Source organism: Montipora capricornis, chromosome 10 (genome assembly GCF_036669925.1).
Source record: "Montipora capricornis isolate CH-2021 chromosome 10, ASM3666992v2, whole genome shotgun sequence".
NCBI classification, from domain to species: Eukaryota; Metazoa; Cnidaria; class Anthozoa; order Scleractinia; family Acroporidae; genus Montipora; species Montipora capricornis.
This window is the reverse complement of record NC_090892.1, coordinates 27,887,287-27,904,786: the sequence shown is the minus strand read 5'-3', so window position 1 is coordinate 27,904,786 and position 17,500 is coordinate 27,887,287. Positions and strand designations below refer to the sequence as shown.

The 17,500-nt window shown below is 38.6% G+C and overlaps 1 protein-coding gene across 5 annotated transcripts in view; it reads right to left on the bottom strand.

The window, feature by feature from the left end:
* The window catches only part of LOC138019327 (protein APCDD1-like), a 31,079-nt gene that overhangs the window by 580 nt on the left and 12,999 nt on the right, over positions 1-17,500 (bottom strand). Inside the window, exons 1-5 of one of the 5 annotated variants that reach the window (XM_068866076.1) lie at positions 13,305-13,526; positions 8,586-8,774; positions 5,504-5,645; positions 5,238-5,361; positions 1-1,462 (exon numbers count right to left, since the gene is read on the bottom strand). The exon at positions 1-1,462 is cut by the window's left edge and continues 580 nt beyond it. In XM_068866076.1, coding sequence (XP_068722177.1) covers positions 1-1,462; positions 5,238-5,361; positions 5,504-5,555 — 1,638 coding nt within the window. In that variant the 5' untranslated portion in view covers positions 5,556-5,645; positions 8,586-8,774; positions 13,305-13,526. Of the gene's footprint in view, positions 1,463-5,237; positions 5,362-5,503; positions 5,646-8,585; positions 8,953-9,928; positions 10,198-13,304; positions 13,527-17,500 lie in introns of those variants that run through there. The other 4 variants (XM_068866075.1, XM_068866074.1, XM_068866077.1 and 1 more) reach the window with 4 other exon arrangements.

The window sequence follows — 17,500 nt, the reverse complement described above, 5'->3', positions numbered from 1 at the left end:
CCATGCACTTAAAACAGTGGCTATGCTTAGTAAGAGCAAGGGCTTCCAAGAGGAAGGCCAGTTGATTGCACAACTAAGGTCGGCTTCCTTAACAATCTTTGATACTGTGAAAGTGCTCTCATCCTTGTTTATGTTTTTCTTATTGGTTGTCTTAGCAGTGGTCTTTTGATCAACTCTCCTTGTGATATTGATTTCTTTTCGCCTGAGTGTCGGAATGGTAATTTGAAGAATAGGTGACCTAGGCCTTTTACCAAATCTGGTGGTTGTGCGAGTAGCTGGTCGAGTTGTCGGTGGCACAAACTTAAACTTAAAGGATGAACATTCTACCAGTGGCACCTGGAAAGATGTAGCTCTTTTTGACGGAGAGTTTGGGGCTGACAGATCAGTGGAACGTTGTCCAACGTAAAGTAACCTTCTCCCTTGGGAAGAATTTCCCATCTTAAGTAAATCATATTCAGTGTGTGGAAGGTAAATGCCATACACGCCGCATCCTTTAGTGGGAGTGATGTCTTGCGTTTTGCCAGCTACCCACTGTTTTTCCCCACAAAGATTAGGCCTCAAAGTGTTCAAGAGATTAGTGGTGACGGGATCATAAGGAGTCATGGCTGCTTCTGTCATTGTGAAAACATATTCGTAAGCCCCAGGCACAACTCTGGACGGAATGCCACCCACGAATTGACCCCTGCCAATCAATTCAAAGTCAAGAGTTTTACAATCACTGTTCAAATAAAAGTAGTAATGGGCTTCCCAACTGAGTGAAGCGCTGATAAATTTAAAGTGACGAGTTAAAAACTTTCCACTTGGGCTTGATTCGCAAGTTGAGCTGGCCCACTGTCCATCTAAACGTACGGGGATGGGAGGACGCTGCTGAGGCAGCTTTGGCGGTCGCGGACCGGTACCAAATCGAATTTTCATGCAATTGGTACAGTTGTGGGCGTTGAACCGCTGTAAAGGAAGCTGATAGGATTTTGGCATATATTTCCGGGTCACTCTTGTCGTAGGGATCTCAGCAAAGAAAAGTTGATCGTATTCGGAGCCTTTCTTTTTTCTAGTTTCCAGCTTAAGAGCATAAAATTCCGATTCCAAAAACCCAAAGGTATTTCGACAGGCCCTTTTCCTAAATGCCCTTGTATTCACTTCTAACAAGTCTCTGGACCCAATGCTTCTGACTACCCGCACGGTATTTGGACAATGTCTGATTGACGCATTGATCACTCTTTCTTTTTCATAGTCGTTGTGAGGATAAAGTGAAATTCCAGTGAAATTAAAGAATGCTTTGTTGCTCCCTTTGATTGATGGTAATGGTTCGTCATAGACCTTGTAAAAACCATGCATATGTAGGCTAAACTTAGGCTGAGAACAATCGGAGTCGTTGTAGCGATGAAAATAGCCTTCCCAAGTGGCATTTCGCAAAATCTTGATGTAACGTGTAAAAAACTGCGGACCTGGTCTGACCTCACAACTGAAAAGAAAGCAAAAAACAAACATGTTAAGGAAAAAGTCCATGCAAAGTTACAGAGTGAGAGCGTGTTTTAGAAGGGCAGCAGCATCAGCACAATTGCAAGACAATGAATCATCTCAGTTAGCTGACCTCAAAGTCTCTGAAATGAAATGATCAGTTGGTTGTAGGAAAAGGCATTCACCAAAGCGATCCAGAAAACATTCCGTCAAAAATTAATACTACGGCAAAGCGTATAGACGCGTATAGACCATTAGCGAACGCGTTCGTCCCAATAGACCGTACCCTTTATGACGTAACGCCTCGCAATTCTTTTGTTGAGTGACTACTGAAACATTGCATTCTGGTATTTATAGTAGTCACTCAACAAAAGAATTCAGGTGCTGTACGTCATAAGGGGTAAGGCCTATTACTCGATCACGGTGAATAACTTAAATTTTGAGCTCCGGACAATGATAAGAATCATTGATTTACTTTCTCGGAGGGTGTTTTTTTTAAGGCCATACTTGCTTTTTACATCATACTAAAAATAACAAGGAAGTAAAATTTCAAATGATCAAGTTTATCTTAAAACAAGGTAACTGTTCACCCTCCATTTTCTTTTTTATGAATCTACCCGACAGTTTGGTCCAATACTGGAAGCAGGAAACTCCCGGAGTTTTTGTAAAATGTCGAAACACGGAATAAAAAATAGGTTATGCCCGTGTCCTCCAAATCTAGAATTACTGATGATTCCAAAAGTAGCAAAAGGTTATCATCCTCAGTTGCCAGCCGGTTTTCATACAGCACATAAGGTCAAACGTCAGTGCCCATTTGTTTGTAATGTCTTCTGTCTTTAATTTTCTTTACATAGCCTTTATCATTGTTTAAAAATCATTGGGCGGTATAGTCTTCAAGACGGTTGGCAGGATGATGTGATTCCGGGGAAGGTTGGGAAGAGAGGTGATTTAGTCATTGTCATTTCCCAGCGAGAGATTGAGGCATCCTCTCGCATGAAAGCTGCCGAGACCGGAAGTAAAAGGGGGAGGGGAGGGGATGTCAAAGCACTGTATATCTTGCGCTATGAAAGACCTGCCTTGTGGAATTTTTTTTTCAGCGATTTTTCGCGAGTTTTCGCAAGTTAGTGCACGTTTTAAGGTTGTCACGAAAGTAAGTGCTAAGTAAGTAAATAGCTGCGATAAAGTGCAGTCAGAACAGCAAACCTATAGGAGGCTCTAGATGGTTGTTCAAAAAGCTACAGCAAAAGCTACGAAGTCCATAAAACATTTCTCCTGGGCAATAAAGATCATAAAAAAACTGAACTCAGTAAAGTTTCAGCATGTGCAATCATGATCCTATTTGTAGTAGTTAAGATAAACGCTTTCTTAAAAATTATTCTGCAGCTAATCCGACTTAATAAATTTGACAAGATTAAAAGTATTTTTCTTATCGTACTGTCGGAATTTCGTTTCCTTCACGGAAGACTAAAAAGATGATTCCTTCTTTTCCTCTTACTTTAAGTTTGTTACTCTTGATGGGTGCAGTTCCAGTTTATAAGATTAGTTCATTTTCTCATTCCAGCGAGTTCCCAGTCAAGATCAACTCAAGAACAGGAAATCAATATCAAGTTTTCGGCCAACCGGCTTAGAAGCTTTAATGCAAAAGAGTTAAGGTTAAGTAGAGACAATTTTCACGTGAAAGTAATCTCTCCGGTTGTAAGTACGTTCTGGTGTATTATCTGTTGTGACTTATTGATAGTCTGTGCAATCACACGAATTATTTGTGCAAAGATACATCTCCAAAAAATTGACTTACTTGCACGACAAAATTATACGCCATCAGGCTCTCGCGTGAAGTTTACTGCCATAAGCAGATTAGGGAGTCTTACAACAAGTCAAAAGAACTTTTGATTCATCTTGTCTCACATTCCACTGCATAGAGACTGATTTGTTTATGGTGGCCTAATTAACTATGATGTTTATTAAGGAGCTTAAGCACGCACGTTTTTGAGACGCGGACGGCAACCGGAAGAGAACACTGCGCATGCCAGGACAGTGGTGTCTCCAAGATTTTTATACTAATCATTTCTAATGGAGAAAATATACTTAGCTATGTAAATGTGGTTGTGTGAGGACACGTTAAAAGGGAAAACAGCTAATTTCCGGTTGCCGTCCGCGTCTCAAAAACGCGCGTGCTTAAGCTCCCTTTTATTAACTTCGACAGTCACTCGAGGAGTAACTGAGGGCGTTTTCAATACTTTCAAAAGCAGCAATGCCCTTAGCCGAAATCAATTGGAGCAACTACTTAAACGCCTTTGTAAATGCTCAAATCACGGGCAGAAGGCACGGTCGAATTACTTCAATGGAAAGCATTTGTTTGAAAACACAATACAGCATTAAGATTGAATGCGAGCGTCGTCTTAGGAATCACCTTTTCTTCATAAATTCTGAGAAATTGTTTGCATTACGTAACTGGAATGGGAGAGCCAAACTCCGATTTATTCACTTCCCTGTAGTCAAATCGAAACTTTTCTCTAGCTAAAAAGCTAGGCAAAAGTGAAAGTTTTTTTTTTGGCAGAAGCTGTTACATGCAACAAAATGCTGGAAAAAATATATTCTAGTCTATTAGATTATGAATGAGTTATTTATACGTTTGATTAAACTTGGCAATTGGTTCAGCTCTGGCTGATTTCCATGCTGCGGTATGCAAAAGGCTCTGATTAGATGGTCTTTCAGACACAATAACTCGAACATACAGTATACTTGTTTGCTGCAATTATTATTTGCTTTAATCGACAATGCGCGCTCTATTTTATACAGTCTCGCCAGTCCATTAAGCTAACATAAAGCGAGAGATTTTCTATTTTCCTTGCCCTTTGTTCTAAACATTGGAACAAGGCAAGGCAGGCGCCAGCTCTTCATTTATGATCTTGAAGACTAATTGATGTTATGAAATACTTAAAACGCTTGTCTCTTTTGCATGACACTTCATCAACAAAAAATGTGAAATGCCTAAAGCAACCACAGAACAATCAATGTTCCTTGAAAGTTTGCTTAATGATCATTGCATTTTCAGAAGTGAGCGACATTTCATTTTCATGCTCACCGCGTTTGTAAAAATATTTGAAGGATAAGTGGACCTCGCCCTAAACTTTCAACAAAAAAGGGAAGAGCTTCCGTCGTCCTCATTCCTCAAGACCCATTGCCAATATATAAGGCTAAAGGTAAGAATCAAGGCGACGCTTTCATGGCATTCCGACGTGACGACCAATAAACGATTTCTAGTGATGAGTATTTAGCCCCGTTCATACGATGTCCGTTTGCAAGCATTCATCAAATTGATAACTCCCAAAAAAGAAAGGACGTTGATGGACAAATAATCAATAAATGGTGAAATTCGCATAGTTTTGTTCTTTCAGACCAAGTTTAGCGCTGCTACGATGGAAGAGGGCATTTTTAGGTGATAAAGCAAAGCAAAGCACTTGAGCAATAGTTCGAAATCCAAGCAATTACAAGTGTCACCATTAAGAAGCGCTGAAGCCAAGTTAATTTGTCTTATCTCATCCTACTTCACGCTTCAAGTCACCTCGAGTAATAAACAATAATTAACTACGAATGTTTCCCGAAAACGAAAGCTAAGGATAATTTAAACGCGTTTCGCTGAGTACATTGCCGCCACTTATCAGGGGGATTATGCCGTTGAAATGCTTCTTAATCTCTGGGATTACAACACGCACAGGCCCCTTCCCATGAGGCTCAGAAGTAGCTACTTAACATTAAAAGTTTCGTTTTGTCCCTACCTCGATGAAGTCCACTCTCCAACTATTCTTGGGCTGACAGACGCATCGCTCCTTATTCCAAGACTGTGGTATATGTACTTCACAATTCGAAGGCAATTTCCACTAGTCTCACATTTCTGGAACACTATATATAGAACATGCAGGAAAACAACAAAGCCATGGTTTAGATCGTTATCGAAACCACAACTACATCGTGCACAAACTACAGGAACATTTAAGTCCTAGCTGTCTTTATCCACAGCAAGAAACTACCAAGAGGAACCTACCTGACAATATGCAAACGATAAACACAGCGAGACTGCACTCCGCTAGTTTCATGGTTGTTTGTCAAACCACTTCGCTTCCTTTCCTTGCGTTCCACTTCAAATCGACAAACTTGTTGCTAACTTCTTCGTTGAAACGTTTATTCTGGTTGAAAGAGCAAAGTACAGCTTATATATTCTCAAGAGGTCACTTGCAAAGTCTTAGAACCCCCCAGATTCTTTAAATCGCAACGCGATTAGCGTGAAGCATGCACTTTGTCAAAAAGAGAACTTGTGTTATATTGCCTCGCCGCTAACCTAATTATCTCTCGAAGTGATCTCTTTACGTCAAAGCATTTCACGGTTGTCTCATTGCGTTGGCCTTTGGGTAATTTTTTCCTCACTCTTTTGTTTCTTATTGTCTGAAAAAAAATAATTATCGTGTAACGTGAGTCCTTTTTTTATTAACCGCAATGTTATTTTTCCTGATTGTTTGCCAAAATCCAAGTTAATTTATTAAAGGAGAATTTTTTCGCTCGTTACCGGTTAACACGGTTTAGCTTTCCGGACATCCCAACACTTGAAAACTTGAGCATTTAAATAATAAACCTAAGAAAGGATCCTTTATATGAAAAGGGTCCCTGAAACTAACGCTAAATTTACTGTACAACTAACTCTATTGTCAATTATGGCTTTTCATCAAACCTAGCTGCAAATATTCTAGAAAGGCAGACAAAGACTATGAAAAGGGACGATTGTTATCGAAATCTTCCTTTAATAAAAACGGTAGTTAATTAAATGGTGCATTTTATCTCGTTGAAGACTTAAAGACCAGTCGTTTGGCTTAAATCTGCCGTTGACAATAAGGTCAAAACCACGACGAATCATTTAACCACAAGAAAATGGCCATTACTTAGGTGAAGGTCACGATACACATTGCAGTTGGAAAACCACTTCCGCTTCTCGTTGGAGCTTACCAGAGTGAGGGTGGAAACGACGGATTATTATTTACGTGGCCCGGAGATCCTATCTTACTGCTTCGCATAAATCTGATCCATATCCTGCTTTCTGAGCACATGTTCTCCCTGATGAATGATACTGTAATTGTCAAGGTTTCGTTTCATCTCAGAACATTCCACTTAATACGAAACGGTATAGTTCCAAAGTTCTTAGCGGAATGCTTATCTACTTCATTGATCTTATACCGGAGATATTTTAACGATCGTGCAGCATACAGGGACCCTTAGTTTATATGCCACAACGTACTTGAAATACATATTTCAAGGTAAGGGCTAGCTTCCGAAGTGGTTAAAATCTGTTTGGAAAACGAAAGCGGGTAATTATCTACGTTACTCCTTGAGAGAATTCCTTCCTCAGAACTGCTTCATAGCGAGATCCAGCCCTCAACTGACCGGCTAATTTGGGATTTTGACAGTCAAAGTAGAGATAAATCACCCCGGTCTTCAATTTCCGAATAATTATAGGACGAATTCCTCTCCAGCATTGCTTTTGCTCATCCCGTTGTTAAAATATTTCATCCATAATCCCACTAGAAATAAATGTAATTTTTTTCAAGATTAAAATTTACATTCGTGTCGCAACCCAGCAAAAATGTTGTTATTATTTAATGCATGTTGAATTGTCGACAGTAATTTAAGTTATTTTCGCATTGCAAGATTGCATTTATGTCTGAATTGTATCCTTTTGATATAAGGATGTTCACAAGCTTTCGAATTTACGAAAACATTAGCAATCGCTTTAACCTTAGTTTACCTTACGATAGCGCATAAATACACAAATTATTCGCTATGCTTTTAGAGAAAATTCGTTGTTTCTTAATTTATCTAAAAGGCCGAAAGTCAACCTATCAGGGCGAAGATATTGTTACCTATTTAGTCCTGTATGTTAGAGATATCAAAAAAGGCGATTTGTTTTTCAAACGATCATCTTTAAAAACATTACATGGAGAGATGATATGTGGATGATGGAAATGAAATCTCCGGATAAACAAAAATTTGCAAGAAAGAAAAAAGGCCGCATCGGTATATATGGTTGAATCGCGAAACATTCCTACGTCTGCCGACCAAGTTCTTTCTTGTATTCCACTGACTTCTTCGAGCTTGCCGCACTAGTGTCCCTACTTAATTCTCGGGAATTGATTTTAGGAGTTAGCAAGTGTTGTAAACAATCCTAATTTAAGTGAAAGACGCACTAACCCACCATAGGATTGGTCCAAATCAATCTTAAAGTTACGTAAAATCTGTCAAATTGAGGCTGCTTTTAATGCTAAATGAGCATATTCAGCATATGCGAGCTAAAAGCGTAATGCGATCTTTTTGGGATTAATTCAACGTCCTAATGAAATCAAGACCATTATTAATTATAGAAGCAGTAATATCTGTAAGTCTTCCAACCGATGCTTCCCAAAACACAATCCTCACCGGTTAAGTAACGAGTGCATATGTAATAAATAGGGATCTTGTAAGATCTAGGACACTGAACGACGTCGACGAAAACGTCATCTCAAAATATGAGAATTAGTCTTTCGTAGTTCACGTCAGACAATGTGGGCGAAGTATCCTGAGAAGAAATTGGGACGAGCCGGTTTCAGAGTGAAAATAGAGAATGAAAGATTCTCTCATGAAAATGTAGGTCTCTTTTTCATGTTCACGTTGTCGTTAAAAACCTCAAATTTGTTGAATTCACGTCGTCGTCGTCATGCAGAGAACCGCAAGAATATGAGCTAAAATCCGTGCCGCACGTGCAGCACGATTATTTGTGCTCTTTCAACCAATGATATCGTTGTTTTGTGGCGTTGTCGTCGTAGATCTTAAAGTCCCTAATGTCGAAAAAAACATTCCTGCAAGCGTTGCCTCTTGACAAGTCACATGGCGCGAATGGAATACTCTCAACACTGTAACACTTTAACTTGGAATTATTAGTTTAGAGGGAGAATAATATTTACATACTTATCAGGCAAAATAGTTATGTTCAGTTGAGAATCGACCTATTGTATGATTTTTTGCACGCAAGGCGAGACACATATTACTCAGAAGTCCTACGCTGCGTATCGAATGAAACAATAACAATTGACACAGGTACTCACTTGCAACGGCGTTACGCGGCCAGTTAAGCCAGTCAACAGACGCTGAAATCTTGAGTTGCCGGCTTCAAGTTCTTCCGTTCCACAGGTGGAGCTCAAGAAGTCGCAGGTCGGCAGTTTATACTAACACTTCCAAACAACCAGCCCATTTAATTTTCCCCAATGATGTGGTGGGGTTTAACACTCTGACAACTGCAAAATGCATTAGCAACTCTACCGAAAGAAACTCATTATATTTATAATGACGAAATAGGCTGGCTCTGCCTTGCCTATCGGATTTATTTATACTTGCCGCATGGGAACAGAGAAGTTAATATTTCTCAGATGTGTGCTAAATGTAGTTTGAAATGGCCACATAAATAGAAATCATTCTTGTCTTAACTCTCTGTAGAATAAATTCCCTTTGAAGATTCAGAAAAACAGGAAAAAGATTAAATTATGGGTAAAGGGAATAACTAAACATTAAAGGTCATCCAATAATCAGGGGCACCCAACGAGAATATTGTTCAAAACCACTTAAACATAGCATTGTTAAACGTATTTTGGTATTTAAACGGTAGATATAGGCATATTTTTACCCCCTAAAAATTTTATCTGTTCGGATTTCCTAGCTGAAAGTGTAGTGATACGAAAATTATAGGGATCAAAACTTACCTTTTCGAAAATTTCAGCCAGAAAGAAGGCTCCCGAAAATTCTAGGTGACCTTTTTAGGGTAAAAATCCGTTAAAAATGGGCAATTATTCCATTTTTCAGATGTTCGAAAATCCTAGCACAGGCAGGCAAGCAAGACATTTTAGAACAAATGTTCCGAAAATTCTAGATCTCAAATCGTCTTCCGAACAGACATTTCCCGAAAATTGACGTTGGGTGCCCCTGAATAATGATCGACAAAAGCAATAGAATCGTTAGTTTCCCGACTTGTTGGAGATGAAAGAAACCTGAACTCAGCGAGAACTGCGGCGATATTCTTTCTGGAACCACCTTGTTTGACAACAACCACTCAAAGTTACTTTGTATTAGTTACTTAGAGAACGGATTTTTTTGGATGAAAAAAAAATCCTACCTTCAAGAAATGAAATATTGGAGCTTAGTTGCTTAGTTTAGTACAGGGTTTATTTTCTTCCCTGTCATTGATAAAAAAATCAATTTTTTTGTTTCGTACGATTATATCAAACGTCTTTGGAGCCACTGAGTTTGAGCTGGAAGGCACTCAACCAAGAAATGAACCACTGAAACCATTTAGCTAACTAATAAAAGAATTATCACCCTTTTCGTCATTTAGTTTTTTAGAGGAAACAAAATGGAAACGAACAAAAAAATTTCCCTGCTGCCACTCAACTTGTACCTGAATATAAGTTGTTCTGTATCACCATGGAAATGAATGTCGAAGTAAAGATCAAAGCACGACAGAGCAAAGAGTGTGAAATGTAAAAAGCTCCCCGTCGTCAAAATCCCAATACGTTGACTAGAGAAAAAGCGACGATTTTCAATTTTCTGTCATTTTGTTCCCAGTGCGAGCCGGAAGAAGATTTCAATATTGATGAAAATCGAACTTCATGGTGAATCTTATTTAATAAGCGTGGACACAAGAGAGGTGCATCTGACATTTTAATTTTATGTTTCCTCGAGGCATAATGACTCGGAGACAAAGTGTCTGGGTCATTCTTTAGAAAAAACACATTAATAAGTGACATGTTTATTCTTCAATTCTAGAAACCCTGGCAAAATGGATTATTTCTCCTCGCCGAATCGGTTAGTAATGAAATACCAAAATGGCGGAATTTCATTTTCCACATTAAAGCAAAATATCGAAGGTAGATTTGAGGCAAATAACTTTGAATGTACATCCGGTAGGTGTGCGAAATCCACTTTAATCTTCTAAAACGTTGTATATATGGCGTTTTTATAACACATGTTATCAGATTTTGGCTCCGGATAGTCGCATCAAGCCTTGAAAGTCGGTCAAATACTAATAGTTTCGATTACTTCGTAATTTCTCTCCGTAATTTTAATAAAATTCTCTTAGCATCTGGCCTAAGGCATCATTTCAGTAACAGCCAAAGCGTTCAAGAACGGCGCGATCGTTATAGGCAAAACAAATGAAGAACAAATATGGGCAAAGTTTAAAGGTTTCTTGAAGGCCTGAGAAACATTTCGCCGGTGTATACGTTGATTATAACACTGTTTAATTAGCCCTGCCACGCCCACCTTGAGATTCATTGTTAACACAAGATATATTCAGTATTTTTGACGCTTTTCTTTCATCTGAGTATTAAGTCAAAACATCCTTATGTTGTTGCAAGCCATTGTTATCAGCAGCATGAAGAGTTAATTGGTCTTAGTCCCATAACAGCTGAATGTGGCAGAAATCATTGAAGGGAGATATGATTGTGTCAGTGTGGTATACTCTAGGAAAAATCAAGTGGCACTAAAATTTTTCCACACCATATATGCTTCTTTCGCGATGATTTTCCGGATGGATATTTGACAACATTTTTTCAATCTAATGAAAATTCAAACAAAAAGAGTTACTTTGGGAGGCTTTTATCGAAGTCGTGTGGATTCAACAAGTCTACCGCATAAAATCCGAGCATTGTCGTAATCATTGATTAAAAAAATAATAAGAAAATGCGAAGAGGGAAAAAAAGACTTCATGTTGCTTAATTTCGCATTAAAAAAGGGTAAATTATGTGATCAAAACTTGGTATTTCGTTAATCAAACATCCATTGCCATGTAGCAACATCATCCCGTAAAGAGCTTGATTTTTAATCTTCTTTTTACTTCTTCACGTTTGTCTTCACGTTTGTAATAGTATCACATTGATTATAAAGGAAACATTAAAAGGAATCTTTGAGTTGACCAACGTGGCATTGTTTTGTAAAGAAGGGTAACGTTTTGAGCAGCAACTTCATGATAATCGAGCAATGTGCAAGCCACTGTCGAAAATTTCATGAAAATCAGCCGTGCTTAAAATCTGTAGGTTATCAGATGATGGTCTGAGCATCTTGCTCAAGTTTCGTATGCTATTAACTTTAATTTAAATTTATTAACTTAGGTTATTAAGATAGTTACTAACTCTGGTTACATTAACCAAAATCACCCTCAACCACTTGTTTATGTATCGATTACCACTGGAATCTATGAATCTAATATTGCATCTATAATGATACCTATAGGATCAGCAGCTGAATGAACCTCCCAATTGTGTTTCAACTGAATACGGATTTTCCTCATTTAACTTAAAATAACATACTGGCAATACTTGGATTCATTGGTTCATTACTCAATCAATGGCCGCTGTACACAATGGCATGTTCATTTAAAATGGGACTATAAAATCGAGTTACCATTCAGATGAACCGCACATTCTGATTACAAATCGCTTTTATTTCAGTGAAAGTAGAAACGTAAATCGTAATATGGAGAAGGATATGTTACCATGACTACCAACCACCTGCAGCTTACCTTGACCTATCAAATGAATCGTCTGGCATTTATAAGAGGTGGGTGTTAAATATTGACAACACAGCATATGCTTTGTAACGTATAGGTTTTTTATCCTTTCATTACCATTTAAATGACAGTTGTGAAGACAAAAAGCTGTTTTTGCACAACAAACGTCAAAAGTACCAATCATGGGTACATCATTTTCCGGATTTGATGTTGCCAAATTATAATGAGACCTCAAAATGAACAATAAGCTGTCCGGCATCAGGTAGATTTGTGTAAATATGCTATCTTTAAAACAGAAAACCATTCTGCACGTTTTAGTCTGTCCGAAGAATTTTTGCTGAAGAGTGTTGTACGAAGCCATTTTAGCGGCACCTTGTGTCCCATGCTTCCATCCCGTCGGAAAATCGTCAACTTCACAATACGTTAGATTGGCCTCTGAGGCGATTTCTTCAACCCAAGAAAATGTTTGGCGATAAAATGTAGTTTGCCGAGATTTGTAAACTTGCAAAACAGAAAGACCAGACATGTCACGTGCAACAAAACTGAGCATACACCAGAAATGCGCCAATTTTCGGTGTTGTACTCTTACTCGGCTTGGCTCACAGGAGCCGGTCGAATGAAAGAAGCTGTCGGCGCACAAGCCTGAAGAATCGGTTTACACCGAAGTGGGATTACGATAAACCACCTGTTCAATAATCCCCTAAGCACTTTAGAACGTTTAAATTCCCAAGAGGAAGCCTTTTAAAGGTTTGCAAAACAGTGCAAAGACAAAACAAGCACGCTATTTTGTCTCCTACTCTAGGAAGAGCAAAGCAATTGAACGGGAAGAATTTATATCTTTGCATGGATGGGCGGAGTATAATTTTACTGCTATTATAAAGTCCAGGTTAAGAATCGCTTTTCAATAACAATACTGATTCACGCGAAATAATGCGGGATCTCCAACAGAGAACTTGAAACAAAGATTGAAAAATAAGAAGTTTGTATCCCAAATGCTATTAAAATTACCTTAAAACCACTGATTTTGTAGTTGGTACAAGTCGGGTTCTCTAATTAAATTTGAAAGTTAAAGTTCCGTATGTAAAAATATTTCTATCTGCAGCCAATAAGCATCTAACTATAACGCACTTTTGGTGCCTTCGAAAGAAGCTGTATTTCATTTATAATCGTGCATTTTTATACTTGTGCTCTTGAAAAAAACATAGCCCAAAGAATTTTGATTCGTGTTTGTGGCCTGAATCATGATACAATCAGTGTCATCTCTTACCTCCTGGGAGGACAGCTGTAAAGCCAATCAAGAATGATTCCTTTAAACCCACTTCCCGTGCAAAATTGCTTTGGAATTTCTATGAGTTTTGAAAAAACATTTCCGATCAGCGGGAAGGCAGACTTCTTCTCTTCTTTTACCACACACGGAAAATACGCTATGGTTAATTGACCTTAATCAGTCAGGAGTCACAGGTAACTTAAGAAAGCTTACGATCAAATAGGATAAGACAATCTCATTTACAAATCCTGGAAGATTGCTTGAAGACATAACTCTGTCTGAACTTTCAAAGGAGCTCGAAATATTTCAGCAATTTCAACGAATTATTTCCTTTTCTCTGCATGATCAGGGTCGATAGGCATAACGTAATTCGCTTATCTATTCGAAATCTACTGTCGTTACATGTCCTTCACAACCAAAAAAACATACAGCCTTCTGAGTCACTTGTCACTTCCATGTGCTGTTCCGCAACTGACTATAGAACCTCAGTTCAGTTCAGTTCAGTTATTGGAGTGAATGTAAAAAGATATAAAATTCCTTGTCTCGACGGTTTTGCCAACTATTTCCTCTAATGACTTAATCACGTTTGGTAAGTAATTTTCTTAAATGTTTTATTTCGTAAATCCCAGCACGTGGCCCACCCCAAAAACAGTTTTACATCCTGTTGATTTGAGGCAATAAATTTAAGTCAGTGTTGTCTGAAAAGAAATGGAAAAGGTTCAAATACATACTTCAATTCACTTCGTGATTCTTGTTTATTTATTACAAAAAAAGGTGGATTTTGGACATCTGGAAGAGTTCGACCGGCAACACGCTGCCTGGTTTTGCTAAAATAGTTTATAATAAGACTAATGCATTATGCGTCTGCTATCTGCTCTTGGGAGTTATTACTTGATTCATTATCTGTGCTGCTGTCGTTAGGATCACCTATTAATCTGGTGCAAAATTATGGCGTCCTCTGTTCTTAAAAACCGATGCCCATCGACATTTCAGCGACTATTCAGGACATGATGAAGGAGAGCCGCTTTCCGCTACAAGAATAGGGAGCTTAAGCAACGACGACGGCGACGGCAACAAAGGGCTATTGGTTTTGCTCAAGAAATATGCAAATTTGTGACGTTCTCGTTGTGCCGTCGCCGTTGTCATTCCTTGAGCTCCCTAATCTCCTGGCAACGCCTTCTAAAGGCGTGTGGCGTATTTGTCAGTGATAAAAATGCATCCTCTTAAAAAAACTGAGCCCGTTAAACAAATTATAAGAAAACAATGGTTTAAGGTTTTAAGTTTAATAATACCCCGCGAGCAGTCGGGTTTCTACTACGCGTAGGGTGAGGAGAAACCACTGCCGAGAGCAAACCGTTTCATTTCTTTGAGTGACCTCTTGTTAAGGACGAATAAATTAAATTTTGATTACTGGTTTTTTAAAACGTAGTTGGGTAAACTTGTTTTGGCACTGCGTGCGCGTGCTGTTCAGCTACGTATAAAACTGCTAGCATGCGTAGCTGGAGATGGGTATAGACCTCTTTCATAATGGCCGCGCCAAATATAATGATATTTTGTTTTGAGCCTTTCTAGCCGCGCTACGGAAGAGCGAGCAAAATTATCAAAAACGGAAATATTTGTTTCAAAATGAGAGCAGTAGGTCTAAAATTAAGATAAATACAAAAGAAGGTAAAAGGTGGTCTACTAAATTCACGTTTGGCGTAGAGGAAAATCTAACCAGGCGCGCAAGCCGCGCGGAGGAATGGGTAGGGGCGCGAATATAAGACACGAAGAAATGCCGGACGTCATTCACGTTGGGGTTGTGACGTATTTTCGCACAGGCTGGATGGGGAAAACATCAAAGGGTTGCTCCGCGTGGTTCTCTCTCGCGGTATGAGTAGGAGGAAATCCAATCTGCTCGCAGGGTAGTTTAAACCTGGCTCTGTTAAAAACTTAACTATCCGGCTGAAAATCAAGAAAGCAATGTTTGGGATATATTATGCACTTCGTGAAGAAAACGTGAGAGATGAGAGATAGATAGTTTATTGTAGTACAAAACTTGCAGTTGTTAAAGCTGAATTGCGCTTTTACAATGATGACAAAATATATAAAATTATAGTGATGTACTCTATACAAACAATTGGTAAAACTTAATATAAGTCTTAAAAAAACTACTTTTAATTCTATATTACAAATTCGTTCTCATTCACTATTTAGAAAACCCTCCGAAGGAACTATGTTCATTATTAATACATGATCCTTACTAAAAAAACTGTTCTATTAAAGCGTCAGTCCTGCATTTGGGGAATCACAAACCGCCTTTTCAGGCGGAAGATATAGCGGGACGGCCTGAAAATGACCAAGCATGTCTGTGCACGCTATGAGGCCGGATCATTGGCAATCGAAGAGAAGGTCTTCTTACACAACCGTTAGCAATGTAGTCTAAAATAGAATCAATATGTAAAAATTCTAGAGCCTTCTCTATAGGACTAGCCCCGGGCAAATGATTGGAAAGTGCCCGTTTCTCTACACGTTCAAAATCTTTTTCAGGTACCATGGGCCAGGGCATAAAAAATACAGGCGATGAATACGTCAGTACAGACCTTATACAAAGTTGGGTAAAAGAGAGTTAATTCATGCCTTGATACCTTTAAGCACTTTTCAATTGTACCAAGAATGAACAGACGATCACGATGCTTTCTTAATGGTTCTTACCACTGTGATCATTCCACGTGGAGATTATTAGTGCTAGTGGACAACCTAGTAATGTGGCGCTTTCAACGCATTTTAGCTCCGGATTACTTACGCACTATAGGCGCGAGTTGTGGTTTGATTTTTGCAAATGATATCCAGTTTTAGACATTTGTCGCTATTTAGTTTCACTCTATTCTCAGATGACAACTGCATGACAGTGTTGCAATTACCTGGGATTTGCTATTGGCCTCCTTTACAAACAAATTTCAGCGTAGTTGTGTCATCAACATACTACCCACATACTACCGACATTGTTGATTTCTAAGTCGTTGAGGAGCGTTAGAAAATGGAATTTCTAACAAATATATCAGTTATATATATCACAGTGGACTAATATTGCGGAGTTAAGAATATAAACGATAAGAGTGTTGGACTCAGTTGTTTCGCTCACATCATGTCATTTTCTCTAGTGTGATGACTTACCGATATATGTAAGGAAGATTGAGTGCGTCATGGAAGTGCCCCGAAAAGAAAAAGGCGACGACGGTTGAGATTTTCCATGCTTAGAGAAACTTGGGACATTGCGTTTACGCGAAAACGTCTCAAACGACAGACTGCTGTTTGGCAGAAGGACCATCGGAAAATTCTCTTATTCTTAAGTTGTCTCTTTCTTGTGAGCAATTGCGCGGAAATCTGTAGATAACACCAGAAATGAATTAAAAATCAAACTAGCCTCTTTGATCTTTGAATAGACGCAAAATTTCAAACTGAGAGGTTTGTCGCTTGCCGCAAACGTGATTGTTAATCTCTCTATTAAGTCAATTTAAGTGTTTTAGAGGCAATGCGATCACAAAAGGACCATCCTTTCAATTACAGGAAACTGCTCTCGCCTGGACTGAATTCGAGCGGCTTAACCTCTTCATACTTCACTTTCATTACCTCAACCAGGCGGCACGGAACCTCAAAAGAATGGACAGCAGTTTATTGATAGCGCCGATCAATCCCACTGGAAATCAATAATGTAAAACGTACGACAGAAGAAATCAAGCCACCCATGGTTTTACACAAAACGAATGAGTTTAAAAATAGAAATGTGGACCCAAAGGGGAGAAAACAATTTAATACTTTGTCGGAGACGTTTCTTGTAATCTTTCTTACTTTCTTTCCCTCTCTATATAACGTCTATTTAAATTGCTGTCGGGGTCGCTTGGAGCAATTTAAATAACCAAAAGGTTACATTCAATTTTTCGGCCATTAAAAGGCTCTTTAAAAGCTATGATTGATATTTTTTATTGCATTTTCTAATTATTATTTCTTTTTTTTTTAATATCAGCAATATATTATAATCGCAATATTTTGTAATCGGTGAATACTGATGTGAATAAGCTTAGCTCATTGGATTTTTTTTCTGTTTTGTGTACAATATAAAATTTCTCCGTGCGCTGTTAATTTTCCTCACTGTTTTCAGTTACAAAAAACGATCTGGAGCTGCACAGTTTTTGAACCCCTTGAATACCCGAAAG